Genomic DNA, 27,624 nt, shown 5'->3' with positions numbered 1-27,624 from the left:
GTTGGGACATTAATGCATTGCTGGTGGAGTTGTGAATTGATGCAACCATTCTGGAGGGCAATTTGGAACTATGCCCAAAGGGCGACAAAAGAATGTCTACTCTTTGATCCAGCCATAGCACTGCTGGGTCTGTACCCCAAAGAGATAATGGACAAAAAGACTTGTACAAGAATATTCATAGCTGCGCTCTTTGTGGTGGCCAAAAACTGGAAAATGAGGGGATGCCCATCAATTGGGGAATGGCTGAACAAATTGTGGTATATGTTGGTGATGGAATACTATTGTGCTCAAAGGAATAATAAAGTGGAGGAATTCCATGGAGACTGGAACAACCTCCAGGAATTGATGCGCAGAGTGAGAGCAGAACCAAGAAAACATTGTACACAGAGAGTGACATAGTGTGGTACAATCGAACGTAATGGAATTCTCCATTAATCTCAGTGGAATGTCCCTGAACAACCTGCCGGGTCCATGGAGAAAAAAACACTACCCACAAGCAGAGGAGAAATGGTGGGAGTAAAACCACCGAGGAAGGACAACAGCTTGACTATAGGGGTGGAGAGGATATGATGGAGGAGAGACTGAATGAACACCCTACCATGGAAACCAATAGCAAGGAAATGGGCTCGGGTTGAGGACTCATCTGACACCCAGAGGAATCACATATCACCAATGGGAGGAAGGGATGGAGGGATGGAGGGAGAAAAAAAAAGTGATCTTCGTTTCTAATGAATAACGTTAGAAAATGACCAAATAAAATAATGTTTAAAATTAAAAAAAAGATTTCACGATTAATTCTTCATTATTATTATTTTTTATTTAGAATATTTTCCCATGGTTACATGATTGATGTATTCCCCTCCTGGAGCTGACAAGTAATTCCACTGGCTTATACATGTGTCATTTTTCAAAACATATTCCCATGTTATTCATATAAGTTTCTCTGAATTGTCATTGGTCATTGCATTGCTGCTAGTAGAGAAGTCCATTACGTTTGATTGTGCCACAGTGTATCAGTCTCTGTGTATAGTGTTCTCCTGGTTCTGCTCCTTAAACTCTGCATCAATTCCTTAAGGTCCTTCCATTTCACATGGAATTCCTTCAGTTCATTATTCCTTTGAGCACAACAGTATTCCATCACCATCAGATACCACAATTTGTTAAGCCATTTTCCAATCGATGGACACTCCCTCATTTTCCAATTTTTTGCTACCACAGAGAGTTTGGCTATAAATATTTTTGTACAAGTCTTTTTCCTTATCTCTTTGGGGTACAAACCCCTCAGCAGTATGGTTGGGTCAAAGGATAGGCATTCTTTTCAAGCCCTTGGAACATAGTTCCAAATTGCCCTTCAGAATGATTGGCTTAATTTACAATTCCACCTATTTTGCCACATCCCCTCCAACATTTATCACTTTGCTTTGCTGCCATATTGGCCAGTCGGCTAGGTGTGAGGTGGTACCTCAAAGCTGTTTTAATTTGCATTTCTCAAATCAGGAGGCATTTAGAACACTTTTTCAAGTGCTTATTGATAGTTTTGATTTCATCATGTGAAATTTGTCAATCGAGGAATGGCTTGAATTTTTGTAAATTTGACTTAGTTCCTGATGTATTTGAGAAATTAAACCTTTGTCAGAGTTTCGTTATAAAAATGTTCTCCCAGTTTGTTGCTTTCCTTCTAATTTTTGTTGCATTGGTTTTGTTTATACAAAAACCTTCTAATTTAATATAATCAAAATTATTCATTCAATGTCTTGTAATGTTCTCTATCTCTTGCTTCTTTTCTCAAAGGTCTGACAAGTATACTATTCTGTGTTCACCTAATTTACTTATAGTTTACTTCTTTATGGTCAAGTCAGTCACCCATTCTGAATTTATCTTGGTGTAGGGTGTGCAATGTTGATCTAAATTTAATCTCACTCATACTGTTTTCCAATTTTCCCAGCAGTTTTTGTTAAATAGTGGATTTTTGTCCCAAAATCTGCCATCTTTGGATTTCTTATATACTGTCTTGCTGAGGTCACTTATCCCAAGTCTATTCCACTGATACTCCCTTTTGTCTCTTAGCCAGTACCATATTTTTCTGATGATCACTGCTTTATAGTATAGTTTAAAATGTGGTACTGCTGGGCCAGCTTCCTTCACATTTTTTTCATTATTTCCCTTGATATTCTTGATCTTTTGTTCTTCCAAATGAACTTTGTTATAGTTTTTTCTAATTCGGTAAAAAAAAGTTTCTAGGTAGTTTGATAGGTATGGCACTAAATAAATAAACTAATTTGGCTATAATGGCCATTTTTATTATATTAGCTTATCCTTCCCATGAGCAATTAATGTTTTTTCAATTATTTAGATCAAATTTTAATTGTATAAAATGTGTACTGTAGTTGTGTTTGTGTAATTCCTGTGTTTCTTGGTAGATAGATTCCTAAATATTTTATATTGTCTGTAGTGATTTTAATTGGAGTTTCTCTTTCTAACTCCTGCTGAATTTTGTTGGAAATATATAGAAATGCTGATAATTCATGTGGGCTTATCTCATATCCTGAAACTTTCCTATAGTTGTTTATTATTTCCTCTAGTCTTTTAGTTGATCTTCTAAGATCATACTTCTTTTAAAAAAACTCAACAAATTCTAATTAATATCCCATTATGAAACAAAACAATCTTCACTCTCTGTCTCTCTCTCTCACACACACAGACATTCTCTCTCTCTCTCTCTCTCTCTCTCTCTCTCTCTCTCTCTCTCTCTCTCTCTCTCTCTCTCTCTCTCTCTCTCTCTCTCTCTCTCCCTCTCTCTCTCTCTCTCTCTCTCCCCCCACCCCCCGCCACTCTTTGAGCAGAGCCATCACAGCATTTGAATTTGAAAGTATGAAAATTCATCTAACTCTCATATTTAAATGTTCAAAACTCTCATTTCACCCTAAAGAAAAGTATTGCTAAAGATCTAATAACATTGTAAGTCACACAAATGAATTCATCCAAAAGAGTCTTACTTTAAGAAGGGACTCTGGTGTTTGAATATGGTAAGTATTATATCAAAAGAGTTGTCTAACCGTGTTCAATGAACTGGCTTTTTAACCCACTTTGACCACCATTCTCTCAAATCTACTTTCAACTTCCTCTAAAAAACCTTGTACAATTTTTTTGTTTTTTTTTTGTTTGTTTGTTTGTTTTTGTTTTGTTTTTTCTGAGCATGCCATGTTTAGAAGGGAAAAGTTGCTAGCATCTTTGTTTTTTAAAGAACATAGGTTTTAGGATTACAAATTTGGAGCTGGAAGGGATCTTAAAAGCCATCCAATCCAATCCCTCCCAGGAGGCCTACAGAGGTTGGTGACATGCCCAAAGGATTAGGATTTGAATCAAAGCTCTCCAACTCCATTGCTTTATGCTTCCTCTCATATGGTTTTGCAGGACAACTGAAAAACTTGAGAAATGATGTAATGGAAAGAACATTAGGTTTAGATTTCAGAATGAAAAGACTGGTTCATGCTATAGAGGCACGGTTCTATTTCTGTTATGAATTAGTATAGATGACATCTTAGGATCCTCATAGCCTAGAGGTTCTATGATTTGAAGTCTCAGTTCCATCACTGACTGGCCATATGTGATTTTGGGGTGAGGGGGAGTGCACTTAATTTCCTCATCCAAAAACAGGAATAATTTTTGCACTAATAATTCACATATATGGAGTATTTTATTTCATAATTCACAGCAACATATCACGGGAAGATTTTGATACTATGAATAGTGAGCCTTTATTTCAGGAAAAACTTGGGGATTCTCCAAAGCTCTCTGTAGTTTCCTAATAATAGTCACAGGCCGAGTTCATTTCTCCCTATAAAATCAGTCCACATATAAGTGCAGTTGGCTCAGCTCCATTATCTCTGGGCCTATTTGTATATCACAGTCTAGGAAGTAGGCATTCTTGATTTTCTAATTTTTGTCTGGATAGGTTCAAGTCTCCCAAAGGGGAGTGAAGAGATATCTATTATAGATGTAGAACGGACTCCTTTCATTTTAACAACAAAGAGCTGTTTCAGGAACAGGATAAAATATCATTATAAAAAAATGTATTTCTGGAAAAAGTGGTGTGAGAGGAACCAGATGGACAGCTCATTCTCCATTGGTACCCACATGTCAGTAGATTTAGAGGAAGTCTTAAGTGTATGGTGGGAATTCTTGGGAAAGATTTTTGGGAACACATGAACAGAAGTTGTACAGGATGAAGAGGGTATGTGATCTGTAGCATTAGAAGGGGGGAGTCATTCATTGAGGTTGCAGATCTTTAAAAGAATTGAAGGAGAGCATTTTATAATTACAAAGTACTTTACAAGCATTATCATTTGATGATCTCTGTAACTCTGAAGATTGGAAATTTCTCATCCCCATTTTACAGATCATCAAATTGATGTTTGGAGGCTATAGGTGAGTTAATTAGTAAAAGTTGTATAGCAGACCTGTGATCCAAAACACAATTCTGTTTGTGGAACTTCTTCTGGAATCAGAGTCAATTGAAATGCTTTTTTTTTACACCATTCTTAGCAAGATGCAGAGGTCCTGCATATGGAAAAGATTTAACTATATAGGTTGTCCCCTGTCATTATCACAATCTGTAGTCTCTTTAGTTTGCATTTACAAATATTTTTATTTGTATTTGAAATTTGTATTTATAGATACATTTTATTTTTGCAGTAACCATGGGAGGTTGGTGTTGTTATTATCTCTATTTTATAGATAAAGAAGTGGAAAGCCTGAGAGCTTTAGGCTTTTAGTTGAGAAAAGTTAAGTGACTTAACCAGGTCACATAGCTAGGAAGAGACTGGATTATGAATTTAGATCATCCTGATACAGGTTCAGTATTCTGTGCCCTGCACCACCTAGAATAGTTTTGGGCTATATGGATGAAGTAGCTTCAGTTTGCTTAGTTAAATAGAGGAAGTGGTGGAAATGTTACAGGTGTGCATTATCAGAACCAAAGGTACTAAATTAGCATTTTGTAAATATAGAGAATACTTAGTCAACTGACCTGGCTAGAACAGTAAGTAATGGGAAGTAAGATTGGATGCCTAGTATGGGATAGAGATAGATGTAAGCTTTTTTTTTGGTTCCTTAAATGATGGAATCTTCATTATTTGATTTATAATTTCAGTGGTATTGGCACACAAAAAAAGTAGTCATAAAATGACCAAAGATAGAATTTTGAAAGCTTTAACCTCAGTATATAATCTTTAGCATTTCAGTAGACAAAGAATTACAAATTATTTATAGGTTGATAAATCAGGATGAGAGAAATGATTCTGGGATTACAGGAGGGTCAGACTGACAGACTGGCAGACAGACATGAAGAATCCTCTTACTGAGCACTGACAAAGTTTACATACTTTATAGGGAAAATGATATAGGCTAAGGGATAAGGTAAGCTTCTTGCAGGGACAATGGTTAGTAATGATTTACAAAATAGAGACAATAGATGTAGATTACTTCAATGGCTCTAAATAGAATTTTCTATAGGATAATAAATCACAGGTAAATATGTAACCCTCTAGTCCAGATTCTCAGGGAAATGTTTGCTTCAGTGGGTAGAAAAAGAACAGCCAAGAACTTGAGATCATACATGCCTGGCTCTAACTAGCTGATGGCTCTAATTTTACTGGGGTCTACTGTCACTACTGGGGCTACAAAAGAATAAGCACATCCAATTGGCAGAGGATGGGTTTATCTTGAGAGATGAGAGGAATCATGCCAAAATGTATATTAGTATATGGAACTGAATGAAATGTAAGATGATAGATTCATGTAATATGTGGGTGTCCACACATAGATTATCTAAATATATAGATGGGACTCTTACCTGGCATAGCTAGATAGAATCTGAAGTCTAGAAGATTACTTTTGTGGAAATGAAGAAAACCTGGAGCAATGCATACATCACCATAAGTATGCTAACTGGGAGGAGCAGGCAAGCCGGCCCTACAAACACAATGAAACTGGGCAATTTTGTTTCAGTAACTGAGCAGGAGTTCCTGGCTAAGATAATAATTCTGGGCACCTCTAAATATTGTTTATCTAGAGTTATAGTTTTTTTTAAGGGTTCAAAACAAAAACATTTCTTCTCTGGTTTCACTATCAGCTTACATGCAACAGCTCCAACTCCTTCCCACTAAACTATTTACACAAAAGGTCATCCCAAATAATAAAGAACAGGTTTTCTTAGTGAAGTAGCAAACAAATTGGAGAAATACTACAAATGACAATATACTAGAATACACACAGGATTAAATAAAACACTTTGCTGGAAGAAAATAGCTCAAATGATAGAGAAGCCTTAGTCACCCAGAAGAAAAGTCTCCAATGGTGTTGGTGAAGCAGGTAAGAAATAGGAACATGTTGAGAAGCCAACTTCCCATGCAAGCCTGAAGCTTCCTTTTAAGGATATGTAGAACCACTTCGAGTCTCACCCCCAAGAATCTCTGGCACCAGCTTTACTCCCAACTCTGTCTCCTCATGCTTCTTCATTTTCTTTAACAACTAGAAGTAGTTAACAATCAGGCATCACATTTCCATACTCGGCACAGGGTTCCCCCTCCTCCTTCTAGATTAGGTAGAAATTGAGTCACATACATTAAAAAAAGACCAGAAATTAAGACAAGTATTTCTACTTCCTTTCCTCTATCCAAGTGGAAGACTGTAGCTGTAACTGGGGGTGGGGTGGGGATGGCATTTGTTGGTATTTGAGAATATTGAATGGTTATTTTTTTTCTGTTGATTGTCATTGATGATTTTTTGTTGATTTTTATTTGACCAAAGAATAAACTAAAATATTAGTACAGAAAACTTTTTTAATTCATGTATGCTAATTTTGCTTGTTAAAGAAAAACATTTTTTTTGAAAAACACTTTACTGATTTTAGTTGTTAGGATTTATTTTTGATGGAGTATTTATTAGCTTTTCTCTTTTTGAAGAATAATTCTCTGCTTTTTTTCTGACTAATTAGGAAGGGGGAAGCTAAGAAATAGTTGATGGGGGGTAGAATTTTTAGGATAAGCTATTAGGGGGTTGGTTTATGGCCTATTACTGTTTCAGAAAGTTCTGTGTGTGGATGTTTAAACTCTGGGGTCAACAAGAAAAATTTCCCAGGGAATAGTATTGCACAATTGCTTGTAGATGAGGCCTGTCATCTCTTTAAAGAGATTAAGGGAAGGTGAGGAAAGATTATCCACCCCAGGGAAGCTTATCTTGATGTTAGTAGAGCCTTCCTTTTGATGTTCCATAAAAGGGTACCACAGAATCAGGAACATAACTGTAAGTAGAGAGTGGTATGTATATATTTAAGCACCTTAGTCCTGTGCAACAAATTACTATAAGAGTACAAGAATTCCAACTTTTGAATGGCTCTTCTATTGTCCTGGGTCAAGAAGTATTGTGGGCCAGAATACTAATGGAACCCGAGAGGTTTTTGTTGTTGTTGTTGTTGTTTTAATTTTTTATTAATCCCCATACTCTCCCCAGTACATACCAGGTAGGATTGTTGTGATCCCAGGAGCAATCTAGCAGGCCATGGACAAATTGAGTTAACTTTGCTTCCAGGTTTATTGATCTGGAGCTTTGCTCTCTGGGTCCTAGGGGCAAAAAGTTTTTAGGAGTTGGGAAACCATAGAAAATCTTCTTGGCAATTGCTTTCAGTCTCTTCACTAGTGGCTTTTATTTTCCTTGACTTGTTTTTTTACTATCTGGTAGCTTACATTTTCTCTGGGGATTGTTGAATACTTTTACTAAAGTAATTGTTTATCTGAACTTTTGGACTCTGGAAGTGACCCTTTGCACCCTAGGTGGGACAGGTTATTACAAATAGTTATACTAGTCTTAATTGGAAATTGTTTTCTACTGTTAGACATAAAAAAATCCTGGTGGATTTCTAGAGGGGACATTTCATTTAAATATTAAACTGCTACTATAGGCATACAGTTGTGCTCAGTTCTAAGGATACATTAATAAACTACCTACTTTTTGGGAAGATTTTACAGGTACATAAATATGTAACTATAAAGAGAATAATCTGCATAAGGCTAGGCAAATACTAGATTAAGTAAATAAAGTTGAAGTAGGGAAAATGTCACCTTTGTAATTTTTGTTGAAGATGGGCATGATTTTTTGTCCTTGACTTGCCATCCTGACCTCCCATTTAACAACAATAATAAACTCTTGGATTAAAAAGCCTTTTTTTGTTCTTTCCCAGAAAACTCATGATGTTCTCTAAGGTTGCTATCAGTGGCTTTAACTTGCTTTCAGTGTCCAATAAAATGTCCAGCATTTTTGTCATTAACTAGACACATTGGCAACTTGGTAGCTTATATCCATCCTTTAAAAAATTGTTGATGTGATGTCTTTCTTTTGCTATATTTCAGCCTCTTCATAGTGGTTGCACCACTCCCCCAAACCATCTCTTTTAACAAATTAAGTTTTAAAGAAAAGAAAAACATTGATCATGTCTCAAAATATGCTGCTTTCCATACTTGTAGTCCACCCTTTTTTTCCTGATTCAGTCAACAAACATTTAAGTGCTTACCTCCTGTGTGCCAGGAACTATGCTGTGTGTTGGTAAAGCAAATAAAAAAAAATTCCTGCCCTTAGTGACCATACCACTCTACCATGCAGATAACTATGCACATATAAGATATATAAGGAAGTCTTAGGTGGTTTTGAAACTGAATCTTGAAAGATGCCAGGGAAGTCAGAAGGTGAGATCCAGTATTCTAGGAATGGGGGCTAGCCAATAAAGAGAAATTGGGTTTGGGAGATGACTTTAGCATTATGATTAGTTGCTGTGTAAACAATTCTAAAGTATTTTATTGTGTTATTGTTGTTATTGAGCACATTGTTCTCCTGCTTCTGCTTACTTTCTTCAAGCTGTTCAAGTTTCTTTCAATTCTTCATATTCGTCATTTCAAATGTTTTAGTTATTTTCCATTATACTATTTCTAAGCTACATTTTGTTTAGCTCTTTCCCAATCATGGACAGTTTCTTTCTGATAGTTTCCTTGGGCTAACATAGGTACAGTTTAGTGACAATTTCTTAGTTATGATTTCAAGGTAGTTAAACCAATTAAGAGCTTCAACAATCGTCTATTAGCATGTCTATTTTCATAAAACCTCTTCAACATTTGTCATATCCCTTTTCTGTAATAATTGCCAGTGTGAGGAGTATATGATGCATTTCTCTAGATTTAATTTGTCTTTGTATTCATTTGAAAACTGGTTATTAAGCTTTTGGAGAATTACTCTTGTCCAGATATATCTATCTAAGTTTTTTAAATTTATCAGATCTTTTTACCAGACCTTGATCAGAAAAAAGAGCTTTAAACACCTTTTGCAATTTTTATTTTAGTAGTAATTCTGCTTGTGAAAAAGCTTGCAATTTTTTGTTAAGTTCTACTTTATCTTTTATGATAAAATTGTGAATTTAATAAACACTGAATAAAACAAGTACTGCCATAGAACAGAAAGAGAATTGCACATGAAGCTATGAATCTATTTTATATAGTTTGTTTAAGTTAGCATAGAGCTTTGAAATCCATCCAACTTGATTCTGTTTCCTTTCAGCCTTCCTAGGTTATCTGCATCCTATAAAATACTTTACTGGACTGTCTTCTTAAAAAAAAAAATCAATCCTATGATCCTCTCCCTTATATTAAAAAATAATAAAACAAAACCCTTGTAACAAGTATGCATGGTCAGGTGAAACTTTTTAGGCATTGTCATCTTTGAAAATTCTTATTCTGACCCTGAATCCATCACTTACCATCTTTCTCTGCCTTGAAGTCCATTTGCATACTTCCTCATTGTTCTGATGTAGTCTCTTGGGAATGGTTCATGTTCTTATGTATTTGTAAATTCTTAATGTTAGATAATTGAGTTTTATCAAAATTTGCTATAAAGATTTTTCTCAAGCTTTCCACTTTAATTCTCAAACTATGGTTATTTCACTTGTACAAAAGCTTTTCAATTTCGTGTTATGGAAATTGCATAATTTCTCTTTAATAATCACCTATTTGTTAGGTTAGAATTTTCTCCTTAGCTATAATTATGAAAGGTATCTTCTCCCTTCTATGATCTTTTTATATAAACTTTTGTTTTTATACCATATAGACATTATTTTTCTTTTTCCTTTCATTTCTACCATAATATCTTCCTGGTTTTGTACCCCCCCCCCCAAAAAAAAAAGACCAACCTTTTTGTAGATATTAGCTATCTAGCCCTCTCTTTTACTTTGGCATAATAAACAGGCTAAAACCTTTCATGTTGAGAGAAAGTTTTGTCAGTTCAGTTTTCAGTTTTATTCTTTTAGCTCAGAGATGGCTGTTTTGCTTTTAAAGAAAATTTTTTAAAGCTCTTGTTATGTATTGGTTCTAAAGCAGCGGTTATCAACCTCTCAATTTGTAGCAATGAGAATACATAATGCATATCAGGTATTTACATTCTGAATCATAACTGTAGCAAAATTACAGTTTTGAAGTAGCCACCAAAATAAGTTCTTGGTTTGGGGTCACCACAACATGAGGAACAGTATTATGGGGTCACAGCATTAGAAAGGTTGAGAACCACTATTCTAAAGCAAAATAGTGATAAAGGCTAAGCAATGAGGGCTGGGTGACTTGCCCAGGATCTCACAGCTAGAATGTGTTTCAGGCCAGATTTAAACCCAGACCCTCCTGCTTCCATACCTGGCTCTCTATCACTCAGGTCTCTAACAGCTCTATAAAAATAGTCTTTTTAAAAAAAATAAAAAGATATCTGACCATTTTTGAGAATTAAGAAACTAAAGAAGTTTGGGGATTCATATGATCATAATTCTAACAAGGGAATGGTACTCTGATTCAACTCCTTTTAATTTTAGAAGACTGACCTCCAATTAGCAGAGGCTTTATTGTTAGGTTTGATTTAATGTGTTCACTGTTCAGTAGTTACTGTGATGGTTTCTTATTCCTTTCTAAATTGAACCTGCTAAATGGAGTTATAAAATCCTCTAGCTCCAAATTATGTTCAAAAACAAGCCCTTATTTTTATTGTTGGTTTTTTTCTTAAATTGCTTTTGTATTTTCTTTTCTAGGATACCAAATTGTGGATAATAATGGAATATCTTGGTGGAGGCTCTGCACTAGATCTGGTAAATATAATCTTAAGAGTTTCCTCATATAACATTTTCTTAGGAAAACTTTTTTGGGGGGTGGGGGCTTTGGCTATAGTTAAATTTCCATTTCCTCTTATCCTTTTGTAATAGTAATATTTGCATCAGAAGGGAATACTTCCTTTCTCCCCACCCCCACCCCTTTGCTCTTAACAGAATTGTTTACCATAGCTTGTCATAGTCAGACCCTGTAAAGGGAATCCCTTCCTCCCAGGGTTGTTAACTTCCTTCTTGTCTGACCCATCCCATTTGCACACGCGTTCATCATGAGAATGCTCCAGAGGTCACAAGTAAAGAGCCCTAGGAACATGACCTGGAACTAAAGGTTACAGGTCCAGGTCAAAAGAGAGGCTAAAAGAAGGGTATGAGGGGGTACTTGCTCTCTGCTTCCCTGGATGGCAGCGTGAGAGGCTGAAGGAGAGTCATGTGGGAGGATCAACACGTGGTCAGACTTAGAGTAGAAAAATAGGCTTTTAACTTCTACTTATTTGCTTTATTTCATCTATGAATCTGGAGTTTGTAATTTAACTTTAACACAGACTGAACCCAATTATTTCCCAAAATATATTGCTTCTGAACCCAATTTATTTCTTACAGTTGTTAGCAAATGAACCCATTCCTCAAAATAGTTTTTCCCAAATCAGGTGACTTAAGAGTACTTTATTAATTTATATTCCTGACTGAAGACCTAATGATGATAGTGATTTTCATCCTCCGTATACTTGACATCCTATCATTCCATAATATCTGAGCAAGTTACTGTACTATCTGAATGATGTTTCAAAAGTAAATCAAACAAAACCATCATTTTGAAGAATTTTGAAGGACCATTCCTTGAGATAATGGGAAATACCTGGTTAGACTGGTGCATAGGACATGGCTATTTCTTTTGTCACAGCTTATAACTGACATTGCACTGAATTTTACATAATTTTTTTGGAATTGGAGAGTATGGCCAGGAGGCCATACTCACAAGACTTCCTTTGGTCTTTTTAAGGATTTTACTTTGATAGGGATATGAACTGCACTGATGATTTTATGAGGGTAGGGGACTCTGAGATGGAGATACTCCCTCCACCAGTGTAGGTTCTTGACTATTTAGGTCTTTGAGAGTTGCTTTTTGAGCACTAAGAGTGACTTGCCTAGGGTCACATAGTAAGTAGTCTGAGAGGCTAGACTTGAACCAGTCTCCTTGCTTTGAGGCTGGTATTATGCCTGTTGTACTACACTACTTTTCTTAGATTGAAATGTAAAAATATATGGGGGAAGGTGGGGCTGGGATTTATTTATAGTTGCAAAGATAGGGAAAATTTACAGGATTGTAGCAAACTTAAATCGTGGTTTTTTCATGCAGATGTCCAGGCACAGATACTTGACATTTCTCAGTTTTATCTTTTCTTTGACTGAACTGTTGATGTTTCCAGTCCTGTAGCTCAGTTGACTAGACTCATCTTATCCAGGAGGAGTACCCCACATCTGTAGCTGATGCAAATTCTTTTTGGCAAGGTCATTAGTAAAGATCTGTTTATGGAAGTTTCAGCCTTCCTTAGGTACCTATCTCAGACCTCTACAAGAAAGCTGTCTTACAAGGTTTCTGACAGTCAGCAAGTGAGTAGTTGTTAGTTGTTTCCCCAGTATAACTTCCCTGGGCATTGACCCACAGACATTTGACTGCCTTCAGGTGCCTTCTCTAATTAACCCATACAGGTATTCTTCCCTGGGCTTGGGCTATCCAGCACTGACCTGATACTTCCCTCTTTAACACTTCTGGAGATGGCAGTGAGTCTTGTGTATGCCTGGTACAAATATATTAGCTAGCAGTACCTGGTTCTGCCTTTTATGGGAAAGTTAGTTTTTCTAGGTCTGGAGTTATTAATTTTGTTATTTTCATAGAGCCCTATGGCATTCTGGCGAATCTTATGGGATCCTTAGAACAAAATTTTTTAATAGTTGAAAGAAATGCTCCATTTTGGATAGAGGTTTTTGCAAATAAAGATATTAACAGCCATCGGCCGCCCCCCATAAGTTTAGGAATGGCTTGAAATCTTTCCACAGACCCCCAAATTTAGAACCCTTGCCCTAAATTTATATACTGGCTCCTCTGGATATCATATAGCCTATGACACATGGGAAGGAGGAAGAATAGGTTATTAATTTGGCTTGTATCAAAATCAGGTACGTGGCAGGTGGGTAGTGTGTAAGAGGATTTATAAGACAAGCCAAGCATGCAAAACAAAGTAAAGGCTGTCAATCAAAAATATATTAAAGGTAAGTTTAAATTAATTTATTAAAGGTAAGTATCATTGAAATTCATGGATGCAAATTTCTTTAAAAAGAAAAAAAGAGGGGGAATGTGAAAAGGCATGAAGGAAGAGAGAATTTCATGCATGCAAGATAGAAAGCTGGGGACGTCATCTGTCAATCAAGGTGAACATTCCAAATAGAATGTTCCCAGGAAAGTCAGTTGGAGCCTGGCCAGGGGAGGAACTGAGAGACTTCCTTGGTTTCTGACCAAGGGAGAGGCTGGCTTTTTTCTGACTTAGGCTGAGGCTTTGGTGTGGCTGCTGTTGGTGACTGATCCTTATATACTGGGCTGATTAGAAGAAGACAGAAGAAAATCAATTGTCCTTCATATCTCCTTGACAGACTTGTGTTACAGCTGTGACAGGACTGATATTTCCCCAAATCCTCCTAACCTTCCATATAGATTAGGGAAAACCTCATCCTTCTCACCTCTTCTTCCATCCTTGTCCTTCCCAATAAACCTCCTTACTTGAGAAAGAGAACAAGAGTATCTTCTCTAAAACTCACAGTTCACCTTTGAATTACTTAGAAGGGTGGCTGACTAACAGGGGGGAGGGGAATGGAGGCAGGAGGGCGTGGGTGGAAAACTGGAAGATGAAGGGTGGAGGGTAGGAAATATCTTGATCTATTAGCCATCAGTAGTGATCAATAGGCAAACCCAGAGTATCCCCTCCAGTAGTATCTATCTTTCAGAAGTATCTCTATCTCCATTACAACTAGGCACCTAGTTTCCCCTAGTATCTCTCTAGTCAAGCCAGATTATCTCATTTATTATAACTAGAAATATCTCCTCAGTATCTACATTATTACAGTAGGAAATTAAAATAAGTTCTGAGAAGAGGTCACACATTCACAGCAGTCTTGAATTTTACAAAAGATTTTACTTACAACCTTTTTCATCTACAGCAGAGAAGGAAACGGGAAACCACTCCAGTATTTTTGCCAAGAAAACCCCATATGAGGTCATAAGGAGTTGGACACAACTGAACAAGAACAAAACCACTCCTCATTTAGGACTTTCTGAGACTGCATCAAAAGTAGAGACACATTGGGTGGGTGTGAGAGAAGAGGAAGCTATATGACCATAAACAAGTCAACTACTCCAACCCTCAGTTTCCAATCTGTAAAATGGGGATACTGTCATTCAATGGCAGATACTGTCTACAAAATGCTTTGTTATCTTTAAAGCACTGTATAAATATTAGGGAGCCTGAAGAACTAATTTGTAGTTTAATGAATAAGAGCTATTATTGCTATTTTATTTTTTTATTATTTCTATAGTAGTAGTCATAAGACATACTGGGTAAATTTGGGAACTAGAAGTTAATATTTCATTGTTATGACAGATATTTTTTCATTAATCACCCTCTCATCTATTGTGGTGTTTCTTTAGGTAGGGATTTTCTGTTCTGTTAAATGGCTCTTTTCCATTAGCTATAGTTTTGTTTTTCCTTTTTTGTGTAGTTTATTTGGGTAAGCTTATCCTCACACTTTTGAGTGATCATATTTTACTATATTTGAACTCCTCTTGTACCAGATATGCTATGTTCCTATCCTGGGGACAGCTGGATTAAGTAGTAGTAGTAAGGACCCAGTTGAAGCTATGTAAAATAAATTTTTAGTCTACTCCAAATGGTTGTGTTGACATTCTCTGCTTTTATTCAGCAGCATGTAAAAGTAAAGTATCTTGAAGCATCCATGAAAAAAAGTGGAAATAATCCCACCTATTGTACCTTGTTATTGGTAAAGTAAAGTTGGCAAAGTGATGAGGGGACTAGGAATTTGAGAAGAAGACAGTATAGAATTGAATTTTTTGATGGTGGTCAAGATGGGAAAAAGAAGAGAGTGGCCAGTGCAAGGGAGATGGCTTGGGATAGAATTGAGGGGTCAAGGGATTAGAGGTCAAGATATGGATGACTAGTTGGGTTAGTAAGAGAAAGGAAGGTAGACCCAGGATTTGACCCTAGATTTTCTGACTCCAATTTCAGACTTTCCCCCACTATATCATGCTATTTTTCAGTTGTGATAAGACCATTCACTCACCTTTTTGAATTTTATAGTTTTTATTCTCAAATCCCAAGACCAGAGAGAATACCACCAGAGGTGTGCGGCAAATATAAATAGACAGAAACTAAGTGTCTCAGGCATGAGAAGCTTGAATCCAGATTTTCTTTCCCTTCTTTCAGATGGACACCTAAAAATTAAAGTGAAATTATCCAGTAGAATAAAAGCTTCCTTAGGGTAGGGGACTGCTTTTCATTTCATTTTATTTTTTTTTTCTTCAGTGCCTTAATAAATATTGTGGGATTTCATTGGATGGTAGTTTTGAGCTGGAAGGGACCTTGAAGAAAGTGTCTTCCAATCCCCTCATTTTCCAAATGAAGAAAAGGGGACCTCGGGCAGGGAAATAATGTGGCCATGTTCATAGAACTAGTAAGCAACAGAGCTGGGATGTTAACCTAGTTCCACGATGGCAAACCTATGGCTTGTGTGCTCCAGGGGGCTGCTCCCCTCCCCCTCTCCACCATGCTTGAAGACACTTCTGTCATCCCCTGCCCCTCTGCCCAGCAGTCCAATGGGAGTGCTTCCTCTCTCCCTGTATGGGATAAGGTGGGACTAACATGTGGCATGAGAGTTGTAGTTTGGGCACTCTGGGTCTATAAGGTTTGCTATTACTGACTTAGTTTTTAAACTCCACGTTGAAATCTTTGGAGGCATCATAGTCACTAGAAAGATGTCAAAAAAGAAGAAATTAAACCAGAATAGAAGAGTGGGCCACAGGCAAGGCACAGTTTTACTTTTTTTGGAGTTCAAATAATGCTTTCTGTACTATGGGGAGCGGAGGGAAATAGATAACATGGGTATTTTAATGTATCAGACAAATTAAAAACAAACCAAAAAAAAGAGAGAGAGAGAGAGAGACAGACAGACAAATTATTAGTTAAAATTATAATAAGTTTAGAGATTTTTCAGTATTGAGAAAATACATGAGGCCTTCATAAAGTAGGAGTTACTGAGTTCATGAATTTTTGCTTTAAAATTTTGAATGCCAGTGAATTGAAACGCACTGTGATTGAAACCAGAGACTGAAAAGGTTTTAGCTGATTAGTGGATCAATCAGAAGGGCAAAGTGACAGCCTGGGAGTCTAATTGAGAAAGCTCCCTGCTGCTCTCATTGATCACACTTAGCCACAAGCTTCAGGTCAGCGCATGTGACCAACTGAAAAATGTATAATCTCATAGCCTTCCCTAAAGGAGGCAAAGGAAGAAAACTGCATGGAATGTTTTCGTGGGGGCAAGGATTTCCTATAAACTTGTTTGAAGTGACCATGACCAACTCGTTTTTGATGCTCTGCTCTATAGAAGTGACAGTAATGAGGTATTCTTTTTTTCTGTTTCATACTACATAAAAAATTGGGTTGTTATTGTGGTCCTAATTTTTAATAAGCCACATATTTGAGTATTTTCTGAATACCTCTGCAGATAAAGTTAATAGAAGCATTTTAAAAATTGACCAGTTCATGTTGTCCTTTAATTATACCAGTAAAAGGTATGTTTTGATTCAACAGGACATATAGGCAACTCAGGGCCATATTATCTAGGCTACTTTGGTCCTCCATTATGATTGCATGCTACTTAGCTATTTCTTTACTCATCATTAGAATTAGCACCTTCACCAGAAACTGGAAAGAGGAGCAGGTAAAATTCCATGAGGCAATAATATTTCCTGTTTAAACAGCAGTTCACACTTATGGAACACATTAAGGCTTATGAAGTATTTTCCTCACAGGGACACCATGAGGTAGATTGTACAAATATTATTTTACCCATTTTATAGATAAGGAGACTAGTGGATTAGAGAAGTTTAAGAGTTTATTTGTGATAACAGCTAGTTTTGGAGCCGAGATTTGAACTAAGTTTTCTTGATTCAAAGTCCAACACTTTCCCCATTATACCACCTTCCTCTTGTAGCTCTGATCTGGTTTGATGGGGTAGGAAATGAAACCATAGTTTATATTTCAATTATCTTTGTATATTTTCATCTCCATTGCTTTTTCCTTTTATTACCATAAAAGTCCATCAGTACAAAAGAAATACAGCATTTCAAGTTGATATAGAATGACTATCTACAGGATTTTTTTCTTTCTTGTTATAAACTGATATTCAGAATGGAGCCAATCAACTTTTTATTGCTCAACAAACTCATAAATAGGTGAAATGAAGATGAAATTATAGAAGGGAATGAATGAAAGCCAACTTGAGTAGTGTCTTATAAGTATGTTAATAAATTACTTACCTTCCTTTAAGAAAATCAAATTATGCAAGAATCTAGGTTAGTACAATTAGCAAGTGGAAATTCTAGGCTCCCAAGCAAAACATTCAGAAAGGGCCCCATCTTGGTTAATTACAAAATGGGGTTTTCAGCTAAATGGCGCCCTGTGACTATCAAAGTTCATAGCTTTGAAAGGAGGTGATTATCAATAGAAACAAAAGCCACAATATCTGTGAAATTATACTGTACCACACTGAGAAAATGATTGTCTTAAAAGTTTTGATTTTCTTAACTTTTCAGGGACATATTTTATAAAACAAAGTAGGCCTCTCTCGTGGTGTTTTCCTTGAAGGAAGAAATAAAGTATATAAATAGAGCAGGCTATGTTTATCCACACAACTGTGGATTTATCAGTAATGCATTTGACCTTAGAATGAATATTTTAGTTTCATTTCCTTCTGGCTTTACTGCAGATGCTATTTTTACTTGAGTAAAATTACATGACATTAAGGCACTTTTTGTTCGCTGAAATGTGCTCATACATGTGCAATACTATAGACTACTACTAGATTTTAGAAATACAGTAAGGGCATTGCTTACTACATATAGAATATACTGGAAAATCTGTTGAAGATGAATATTGAATTGCTGGGTTTCTCCAGCCCTCCCTAACCTATAGCCTCATCTACTGTTTTATAGCCTGTGTTGTCCATGTTTAGGTTTTAGGTCTAGTTTCTCTGAGAAAAAACTTTATACAATTAGTGAAGATTTCACTTCTAAGCTCTTTATGTTTGGGTTGCAGAAGTGACTAGTTGACCCAGTCATTCATATTTTCTTTTCCCCCCTTCTCATCTATAAAATGAGTTCTTGTTTGACATTGCTTCACAAGATTAATAAGAGTACTGAGAAGATGAAGGAAATGATAATTCTCAGAGTGGAAAAATCTATCAAGAACAAAGTATTCTTGTCACAAATTATAAGAAAAGTAGTATGGATACAGAGTTGTTATTATATTAATAGGTTTTTTTGAGACACTTCATCCTGCCCCCCTTTTTAAAATTTCTGATTAATTTCCATATTATGCTCTTCAACTTCCTTTTGGTCAGTGAATTATCCTGTAAATCCAATATATACTCAAAAGCACACATAGAACACTAAATTCAGTAGCTAGATTATCAAATCTGCAATTAGCAGATTTCAAATCCTGTCTCAGTTTCTTACCAGCTATATTTATGACTGGGCAAGCCATTTTAGGCCTGTTTTCCTCAGTTTCCTCATTTATAAAATGGAGATAATAGCACCCACTTCCCAAAGTTATTGTGAGTATAAAATATTTGCAAAATGCTCTGCAAACCTTAAATCACTGTATAAATTGAAGTCCTTTGTTGTCGTCACCATTAGCATCGTATGGTGTTCATGCTAAGTGTCTGTAGTTACTATTTGCCTTACAGGGAATATTGATAAGTATTAATAGTTGAACCAGTTCTTAAGCAAATTTAATGGAATAGAGGCACTAAATAACTTCTTTTCCTTGAATTATTTTACTCAGTTGCTTTAGCCTTACCATAAATCTGTGGATTTTCTCCTGTCTCTCTACCCTAAACCCTTTTCAACCTCTCCAAAGTTCTGTTTTTTGTAACTCCAAGTATATGTTCACAAAAAGTGAACAATTTGTTCCATGCAGGCCTTCGTTTTTTGAATGCTTTGATATTTGTCCTTGCATAGATTAAACGTTTGGATATTTGACTTTTAAACTCAATGTTGCCACCATGTGTGGTTAACACCTCCACCCTAACCCCCAATTTGGATATACTACAAACACAGCAAACCATGCTTTTTTTTTTGGACAGGCAGAAATATTTTTATTTAGCATAGAAGACCCATGTTTCCTTTTTGTAAGATAACCAAGGATGGTAGGTGTAATATTTAAAAGAAAGATGGGGAATTGAAAAAAAAAAACACAGGATACGGAAGGTTTGTAGCAGGGAATGGAGGAGTTGAAGGGTGAGAGGGAATATGGCTGCCATTGAAACAAAGGAGCGAGATGCCCCCTGCTGAGAGGCTATATTTTGAACAAAATGGGGTGTCCAAGAAATGAGCCACTTATGTCTTCTTGCTGGATTACAGCTGAAGTTGCCCCAGAGCAGGTAAACACAGACCCTCCTGAGGGACAAGCCTTTCCCCAGAATTTGGTCGCCCAGCAGGGGTCCAATAAGGAATGTTTGTAATTGGATGACTGACCTGAGGTTCAACTCTCTCTATGCCCCAGAAAAGATAGTCCACTTATCTGACTGATATTCAAATAAGATAAATTTTAATAACCAATTTGGATTGGAGAGGTATCAGGGAAAAGGGAAGAGGGATGTCCCTAAGGTTGGAGTCTTAATCAGCTTTGGAACTGAGGCCAGGCCTCACAGGCCGGTGAAGGGTTTTTCTTATTCCTGTCTACACTATATCTGTGCTAGTTTTCTTAATTTCAAAATCATATCAGTAGAAAGCAAGCAACAAGAAAGTTCTGATCTTCAGAGCTGTCTCTTTGGGCTGAATAAAATAGAGGCACTCTCTCTAGACTAGGAAGCCAAAGCTCCTCCCACTTCCAACACCAGGAAGGAGGTGCTAGTCAGAAGACCCACTGCCACTCCCAGTTGCCCCTTCCTCCACCAACTGTCAGTCTTGACAATTTCTTCTCTTTCTAATATTCCCATTGTTGCCTGTTCCAACACAGTGACAGAAAGTCCAGAACTTGTGTTTGTTTCCTTTCCACATAGGATTCAACAGAACTTCTTCAAAGGCTTAAGAAAGGCCCTTTGAGTTTCTTGACGTGCTTTGGTTTCCTGGATTCTAGCTTATATGTTAGGGTTATGCCTTTTTGGCCTTTGGGTTCTACCTGGTTCCCTCTGATATAGTAGTAGAGGGTCAGAACTTAATATAGATTATAGCTGATCATGCAGTTCACTGAAACAATAACTATAAAAATCATTTTTTTATTTCCTCTCAGATTCTAGCCATCCCATTAATAATCTATTCAAAATATTTTCTGGGGCAGAAAAAGGAACTACTTTCATGACTCCTCCCATGAATAATTTTGGTTAAAAGTTTATTGAGGTAGAAAAGATACCATGGATATATTTCCTCATCTGGAAAATGGAAATAATACCTTCCTTGAAAGACAGTGTGGAATAGTATATTTAGAGCTGCCTTTAGAATTAGGAATCCTTGGGCTCAAGTCCTGCCTCTCACTTATTCTAACTTTGTGGCCTTACACTCTAAGACTATAATCCCTTCCCCAGGTTTGTTGTTGGGAAAGTATTTATAAAGCTTAAAATCCTGTAGAGACATGAATCACTAGCATTATCATTGTTTACAAGTTGTCTGGAGTCTGTCACATTATTTTTCCTCATCCTAGTCAAAATACTTTGTGATTAAAAGTGTCATTTTAATGACTCTAACCAATTTATGTTTATGATAGTTAGAACCTGGTGCTCTAGATGAAACTCAGATTGCTACTATATTAAGAGAAATCCTGAAAGGACTCGATTATTTGCATTCAGAAAAGAAAATTCACCGAGATATCAAAGGTAAGAAAAACATATTGCTTTTTACACCCTTAAAATTCAGGGTAGTTTATCAGGCAGTGAGGAAAAAGTCAGAGTATGAACTCTCAAAGCTCTCCAGCTCTCTCTGTTTTCAACAGAATCCTTTTTCAGCAAATAAGCCCTGCATTTTTTCCTCATGTGCCATGTACAGAGCATTGCTGCTGGTTTTTGTTGGGAAGAGGGGGGTGATGTGATGTAAAGATTTATACATATAAAATGTGTAAGACTTGATCTACTACCATGAAGAATCTTTATAGATGCATTGACATGTCAGCTCTACAGCTGTGAGAAACAAAAGTAAGGCTAGTATTGAATTGTATTTGACAACTTACACAAGATGTCACAAGGCAGTGCATGTTTTTTGTTTTTTTCTAGCTGCAAATGTTCTGCTCTCTGAACAAGGGGAAGTGAAACTTGCTGATTTTGGAGTAGCTGGGCAGCTGACAGATACCCAAATAAAAAGAAACACCTTTGTGGGCACCCCATTTTGGATGGCACCTGAAGTCATTAAGCAATCTGCCTATGATTCAAAGGTAATATCTGAATATGATTTGATGTAACTTCTAGCAAAACCTTCTTTTAGAGCAGTTTTGAAACAGACTATAATATGTAGTTCTTAATTTATTTGAAAAAACAACAAAAAAGCCAAAAGAAACCCCAAAGTGTAGGTCACTAAAGCCCCATTCTTCCCTTTATCATTCAAAAAACTCCAAACAAAACTCTATGATGAACTTACTGTTCACTTCAACAGCATTGACCAATCTTCAGACCTGGTAGGTTTCCTACCTAATGACCTAAATTTTTTTGTGAAATGATCCTGGGAAGAAGTTAAAAAGATTGTAGCTGCAGTCTCAACTCTGCTTTTCTATCAATTCTCAGGATATTGGTTGCATTACTTTGCTTTACTGCTAGCTTGTCCTTGGTTTACAATTTATTCCAAAATTTAATAGTTGTTGCCTTATTAATATATAAGCAAACCACTGTGCCTTTTTTTTTTAAGAAGTGCTTTAAAAGAGTTGTTATTTTGAGTGGCTGGGTCTACTTCCTATTTAGCTTGTGGAGGAGAATCTCAGTTTGTACAAGAGCTATTGATTTTCCTCAGAGAAATATTATCCTTCTCTCTCCTAGTAACACATATTTTTTGAGTGTTGCAATGGATCCATTCATATAAGAGTATTCATTCTGGAGTGCAGAATGTGACCCTTCCCTATCTTCTCATTCAGTGCTATTCTTGTTCAAGTATCCTTTTTTTTTTTTAAGACCTACCTAATATTCTAGAATAGAGACTTTTCTCTTGTCTTTAAAAATTATAAGGGCACAACAAGTCAGTGTGCTCTTGACTTTTAGAGATCATCTAATCATTGGATACCAATGCACCCCTGAAGATACATCTGTTAGCCATCAAAATGTTAGCCATTTTACTAAATGGCCTATGTCTCTTCAGATTGTGCATTTTTTGGTGATGTCCTTTATGCCACTCCTTGTAGACAGGACCTTATTGGTAGTGTATTGAAGCAATCTAATTATACCCACCATTAATCTTTCTCGTGTGTGTGTGTGTGTGTGTGTGTGTGTGTGTGTGTGTGTGTGTGTGAGTGAGTGAGTGAGTGAGTGAGTGAGTGAGAGAGAGAGAGAGAGAGAGACTACCCACAATCTTGATTCCCTAAAGGTTATGATATTGGTTGATTGTGTAAGGGTTAAATTTAATGGTTGGACAATAATTTTATGAAATTATGTGGTCACCAATATTTATTATATCTCAAGTCAGAAATTTATTTACAAATATTTGCAAAATGAAGAGAAAACAATAAAGTCAGAAATGTGAAGACGTTAGAGAGGTTGTCTATCCTATCAACCTTTAAATGTTTACTCTGGGTCTGCTTAATCTAGGCAGAGAATAATTAGCTCTCAAGCTGGAAGACTGGTAGTGAGTAACCTCATGGACCACAAGATGGAAGCTAGTCTTTTAGGAAAATTAGGGAAGGAGTCAGCCTTTCATTCACCTAACAAAGTAGTCCAGGAATCAGAGTGTAAGTTGAAGCCGAGCTCCAAGCCCATGATCCAAGCCGTAGTGTCCGGCAAAACTCCTTCAAAGACTTTCCCCAGTCAGAAGACTATCTCCAGAAGACAATCTCTTCAGACTATCTTCTCAAAGACAATCTACTCTGAGGGAGTTCGGAGCTTGCTTTTATGGTGACTTCTTGTCCCTGCCTCTCTTCACGGGGACCCATCACAGGGGTCTGTAAGAGATTCATTTTCCAGGTAGATGCTACATAACCCATCCTCTATGACTGTGGTAAATACATTTTTGCCTTGGGTTTCTTATCTATAAAAAATGGTCTCTGAGATCCTTCTCCAATTTTAAATCTATGATCATATGATGTTCACCAGTCTTCCTGTTTTATGCCTCACTTGTTATTAATAATGAAAAAAATAATTGAACAAATTTTATCTATGGTTCTATCTGTTAAAGAATCTTATGTAAGTGTAATGTACTTGTGGGAAGAGAATCTTTATACTTCCATCTGGCTTTCTCAAATCAAATACTTTTTTTCTGATTCATATTTAAACATTTTGGAATCTGCCAGTTGTATGGTTAAAAGATGTCTACTGTTATAGGAAATCACTTGAAAAAAATCTGCCAGGTTCTTCTCTTCATATTTTTTATCAAGTATATTCTTGATCTATGTGGAGATCATTTTGACAAAGATATTATAGGTATGAGGAAGTAAGCATATGAATATATAGTTTTTGGTATCTTAATTACTTTAAAAAGTGGTATTATATAAATCTATTTTTTCAATCCTCTCCCAAATATTTTGAAAATTAATCATCTCATTTTTATAACATTGTGTTCTCTATATTTGGTCTGGTCTAGTCTAGCTACTTCATCAGAATTAGTGCCAGTTCCCCTTGTTCATCTGACACATTGAGGACTGAGGCGTTAGGATTTCAAATGTAGTACTTCTATTTAAAGGCTTCCCTTACACATTTAAGGGGATATGGAATTTATTCATTATGGCCAGGCTTCTGTGAGAGCAATTATTAGGTATGGGAAATAGTTTATGTTCTCCAGGGCCTCATTAGAACTATGAATAATTGGAATTATGGCCTTCTGTGGAGGAACTTTTTTGAAGTATCTTACTCTTGTAGGTGTTAAGTGCTATTTTCATTGCCTTATGGATATGTTCACTATTATTTGAAGGTCTGCTTCATTATGGGCAATCTTCTTTTCAGTGAATTTTCTCTTTATTATTTTAAAGGCACATTTGCTATTTAAGTGCATTTAATGCTTTTGCTGAAATATGTTCTTAATGATGTTCTCATCACCCATTATCTTTAGTAGTTGACCACACTCAGTATTCCCATAAGTTCCTTACCAATGTCAGACAGAGATGTAATGCATTTCTTCTTATTCAGCAAATCATTTTTACTGCACTGCTTCACCGTTATCTGACTCAAGGCTCTAGGGTGACTTTATGTGCCTTTCCTTTAGTGCTGAAGCACTCTGACTATGCTTTCTAAGCCAAAGCTTTGACCAAAGTGAAGCCACTGGCCGCCCCAGGGGGTTGGGAGGAGACAGTTAAGGAAAATTGCGATGGGACAAAGCCAGCCCTTAATTATCTCTGCCTGCTTATGGTATGTATGAGTCAGAACCACACATAATCAGAAACTCCAGTTTACCCATGGGTTTTTTTTTTTATCATAAATGATATATTATTCTTCACATATGGATGGTGCGGGTTGTAGGCTTTTTCCTTTGGCCATTTTTTCCCTTAAGTGGTGATATATCCATTTTTCTCTCCTCTCTACTATGATTTCATTCTGTTTGTGGCCATTAGTGTGCATTTGTGAGGTGCCTGCCCAGAGTATATAACAGTGTCCATGGGACAAAGTGGTGCTAACTAACCTGAAGAGCATTTGAATTCATGACCCAGGTCTTATGAGCACAGTGGTCTAATTTGCTGAACTGACCTCTCCTGGACATGAAATATTAATAAACACCTAAACTGGCTAAGGATTTCCTTTTTTTTACCCTCTTAAATGAAAGGTGTTGAACAAATGTACAAGAAAAGTGCGATGAAGGTATATGTGTAATCCACCAGCTATAATTCTTGACTTGATCTTTTGAGATGACAGTAGATCTTCCTCTAACCTAGGAAGTCCCAGAACTTCTTCAGCCTTTCCCCTTTGTCCATCTTCTACATTTAGTTTCTTATCATGGATTGCTTTTACCTCTGTAAATCTTTCTCATCTGGCCCTACTTCTCTACTCTCACTGCTGCCTCCATACTTGAGTCTTTCACCACCTCTTCTTGTCTAAAGTCTCCTCCCTCTCAAATCTCTTAACACAAACTACTGCCAGTTATTTCCCCTTCACATAGGGAACTGTGTTAATTTACCTACTTGAAAACCTTGAATGGCTTTCCATTGTCTTTGTATTTGTATTTAAAGATTTCAGTATACATGCTGGTGCTTTCTCAGATGCCCTTACCTCTACTTCCTAAGAGTGCTCAACCATTTACTTCTCTGCTCCACTTCAGCTGCACACAGCTCATACTTATAAGCTGTGCCCTTCTGTGATCTAGAACTCTTAAAACACCATTTATACTCTCCTATCCTTACATCTTTTTGCTAATTTTCTATTGTGTTCTCAATAACCTTTTCTTGTTTTTGCCAGAGTTAGATTATTCATCAAGTTTTAATTCAAGCTCCAAAAGTTTGTTTATCCAAAGTTTTCATCCTAGTTGCTACTAGCCTTGGAGGTTTAGGGAATACTCTATAAAGATTGTTGTTTCATAACCTGAATAGTCCTTAGAAGTTGTTTCTCTACCTTTTTGACATCTCTTCTCAGCTTTGTTTTTAGTAAACTTATCCCCTTCAGAGAATCCCCATATAAGCTAGTGGGAATCTTGGGGGCTATCCAAGTAACTAACTTGTTACCAGTGGCTGATTTTGAAGATAGCATAATTTGTTTTCTGTTGACTGATACGCTTGGTCCATTAGCCACTTAGTACTTCTTTTAGAACTACTCTTTTTTTAAAAATCAAATTCATCCTTTCCCTGCTTCCCCAAGTTTGGAGAGGACTAACTTTTATATTCTGTGCTTTCCTTCGCTGCCTTTGGCTTCACAAATAATTCTTCAATTGTCTTTGTCTTATGGAAGGGAACTTAGAGAACCCAGAAAGTTGTGACATAAACAACGTTTCATTATGGAGAAAGTAGGCCACTGAGTCAGAATGAGGACTTGGCAGCTGTCCTTTAGTTTTTTTAGAGCTTTAAAACATTTATTTTCTAAATGAAAAGGAGTTGATACATAGTTAATTGCCTGGACTGGTTTAATCCCTCCTGAAGGGGGAGGACTTCTTTTTGAAATGACTAAAAGGCATTTTTATCTTAATTATCTAGCCCAGGTAGGGGATACCCCAATTTTTTGTCCCCTTATTGCTTGAATATGTTTCTAAAGTTGACCTTAGTGATATACTTGGTAGTACCATTTTGCTCTGTCAGAAAAAGACATATCCTTCCCATCGATGTATGTGTATGTGCTATATATCTTTATCTGCATATCAGTCTATAAATTGGGAAAGTTGGCCTCAATGATCTCTACACTCTCTTCTAAGTGTACTTGGCGTGTGTGTGTGTGTCTGTCTGTCTCTGTTTCTCACTTGCAAATACAGTTGTATCCATAGAAGGGAACTTAAGATTTGAACTGAGTTTCACCAAGCTGGACAACCCTTTATTGACCTCTGCTGGTTCTTGTCATTAAGAGGTAGAGAAAAGCTATCACTTCATATTTAAAGACCATCAGAAAATACTGTGTCAAGAAACTGGCTTTAGAGCCAGAAGATCTAGGTTCAGTTTTACCTCTACTCACTACTTAGGCTTATAATAGTGATATAATAAGTGATTTTTCCTTTTGGGGCCTCAATTTTCTTCTGTTTAAAGTGATGAAGTAGGACTAATAGATCTAGATAATCGCTCAAGATCCTCCATCTATAGAGCATACATAAAAAGCACAAAGCCTTACCTTTCAGGAGGATGTAGGAGCCATGGTAGGTCAAATTCTGTGGTTTCATGCTAGCTGGTGAATGTGAATTCTCTAATTGGCCAACAATAGGTGATACAAATCTGATGTGGGACTGCCAATTACCTGCTTTTTTATTGCTCTTAATTTTATTTATGTACATTGTATGCATGTATTTATCGAGCTTGATATATCACCCACATTACTTAATATAGCCTTCTCTCCCCTTCTTTGAA

General features: G+C 36.6%; 1 protein-coding gene across 1 annotated transcript in view; it reads left to right on the top strand.

The window, feature by feature from the left end:
* The window catches only part of STK24 (serine/threonine kinase 24), a 151,659-nt gene that overhangs the window by 92,321 nt on the left and 31,714 nt on the right, over positions 1-27,624 (top strand). The window contains exons 3-5 of the mRNA XM_056807367.1: positions 11,111-11,167; positions 21,235-21,343; positions 21,737-21,894. Coding sequence (XP_056663345.1) covers positions 11,111-11,167; positions 21,235-21,343; positions 21,737-21,894 — 324 coding nt within the window. The remainder of the gene's footprint in view (positions 1-11,110; positions 11,168-21,234; positions 21,344-21,736; positions 21,895-27,624) is intronic.

The sequence above is a fragment of the Monodelphis domestica genome, chromosome 8, assembly GCF_027887165.1.
Source record: "Monodelphis domestica isolate mMonDom1 chromosome 8, mMonDom1.pri, whole genome shotgun sequence".
In the NCBI taxonomy this organism is placed as follows: domain Eukaryota; kingdom Metazoa; phylum Chordata; class Mammalia; order Didelphimorphia; family Didelphidae; genus Monodelphis; species Monodelphis domestica.
The sequence above is the reverse complement of the archived record's forward strand: the minus strand, read 5'-3'. Positions and strand labels throughout refer to the sequence as shown.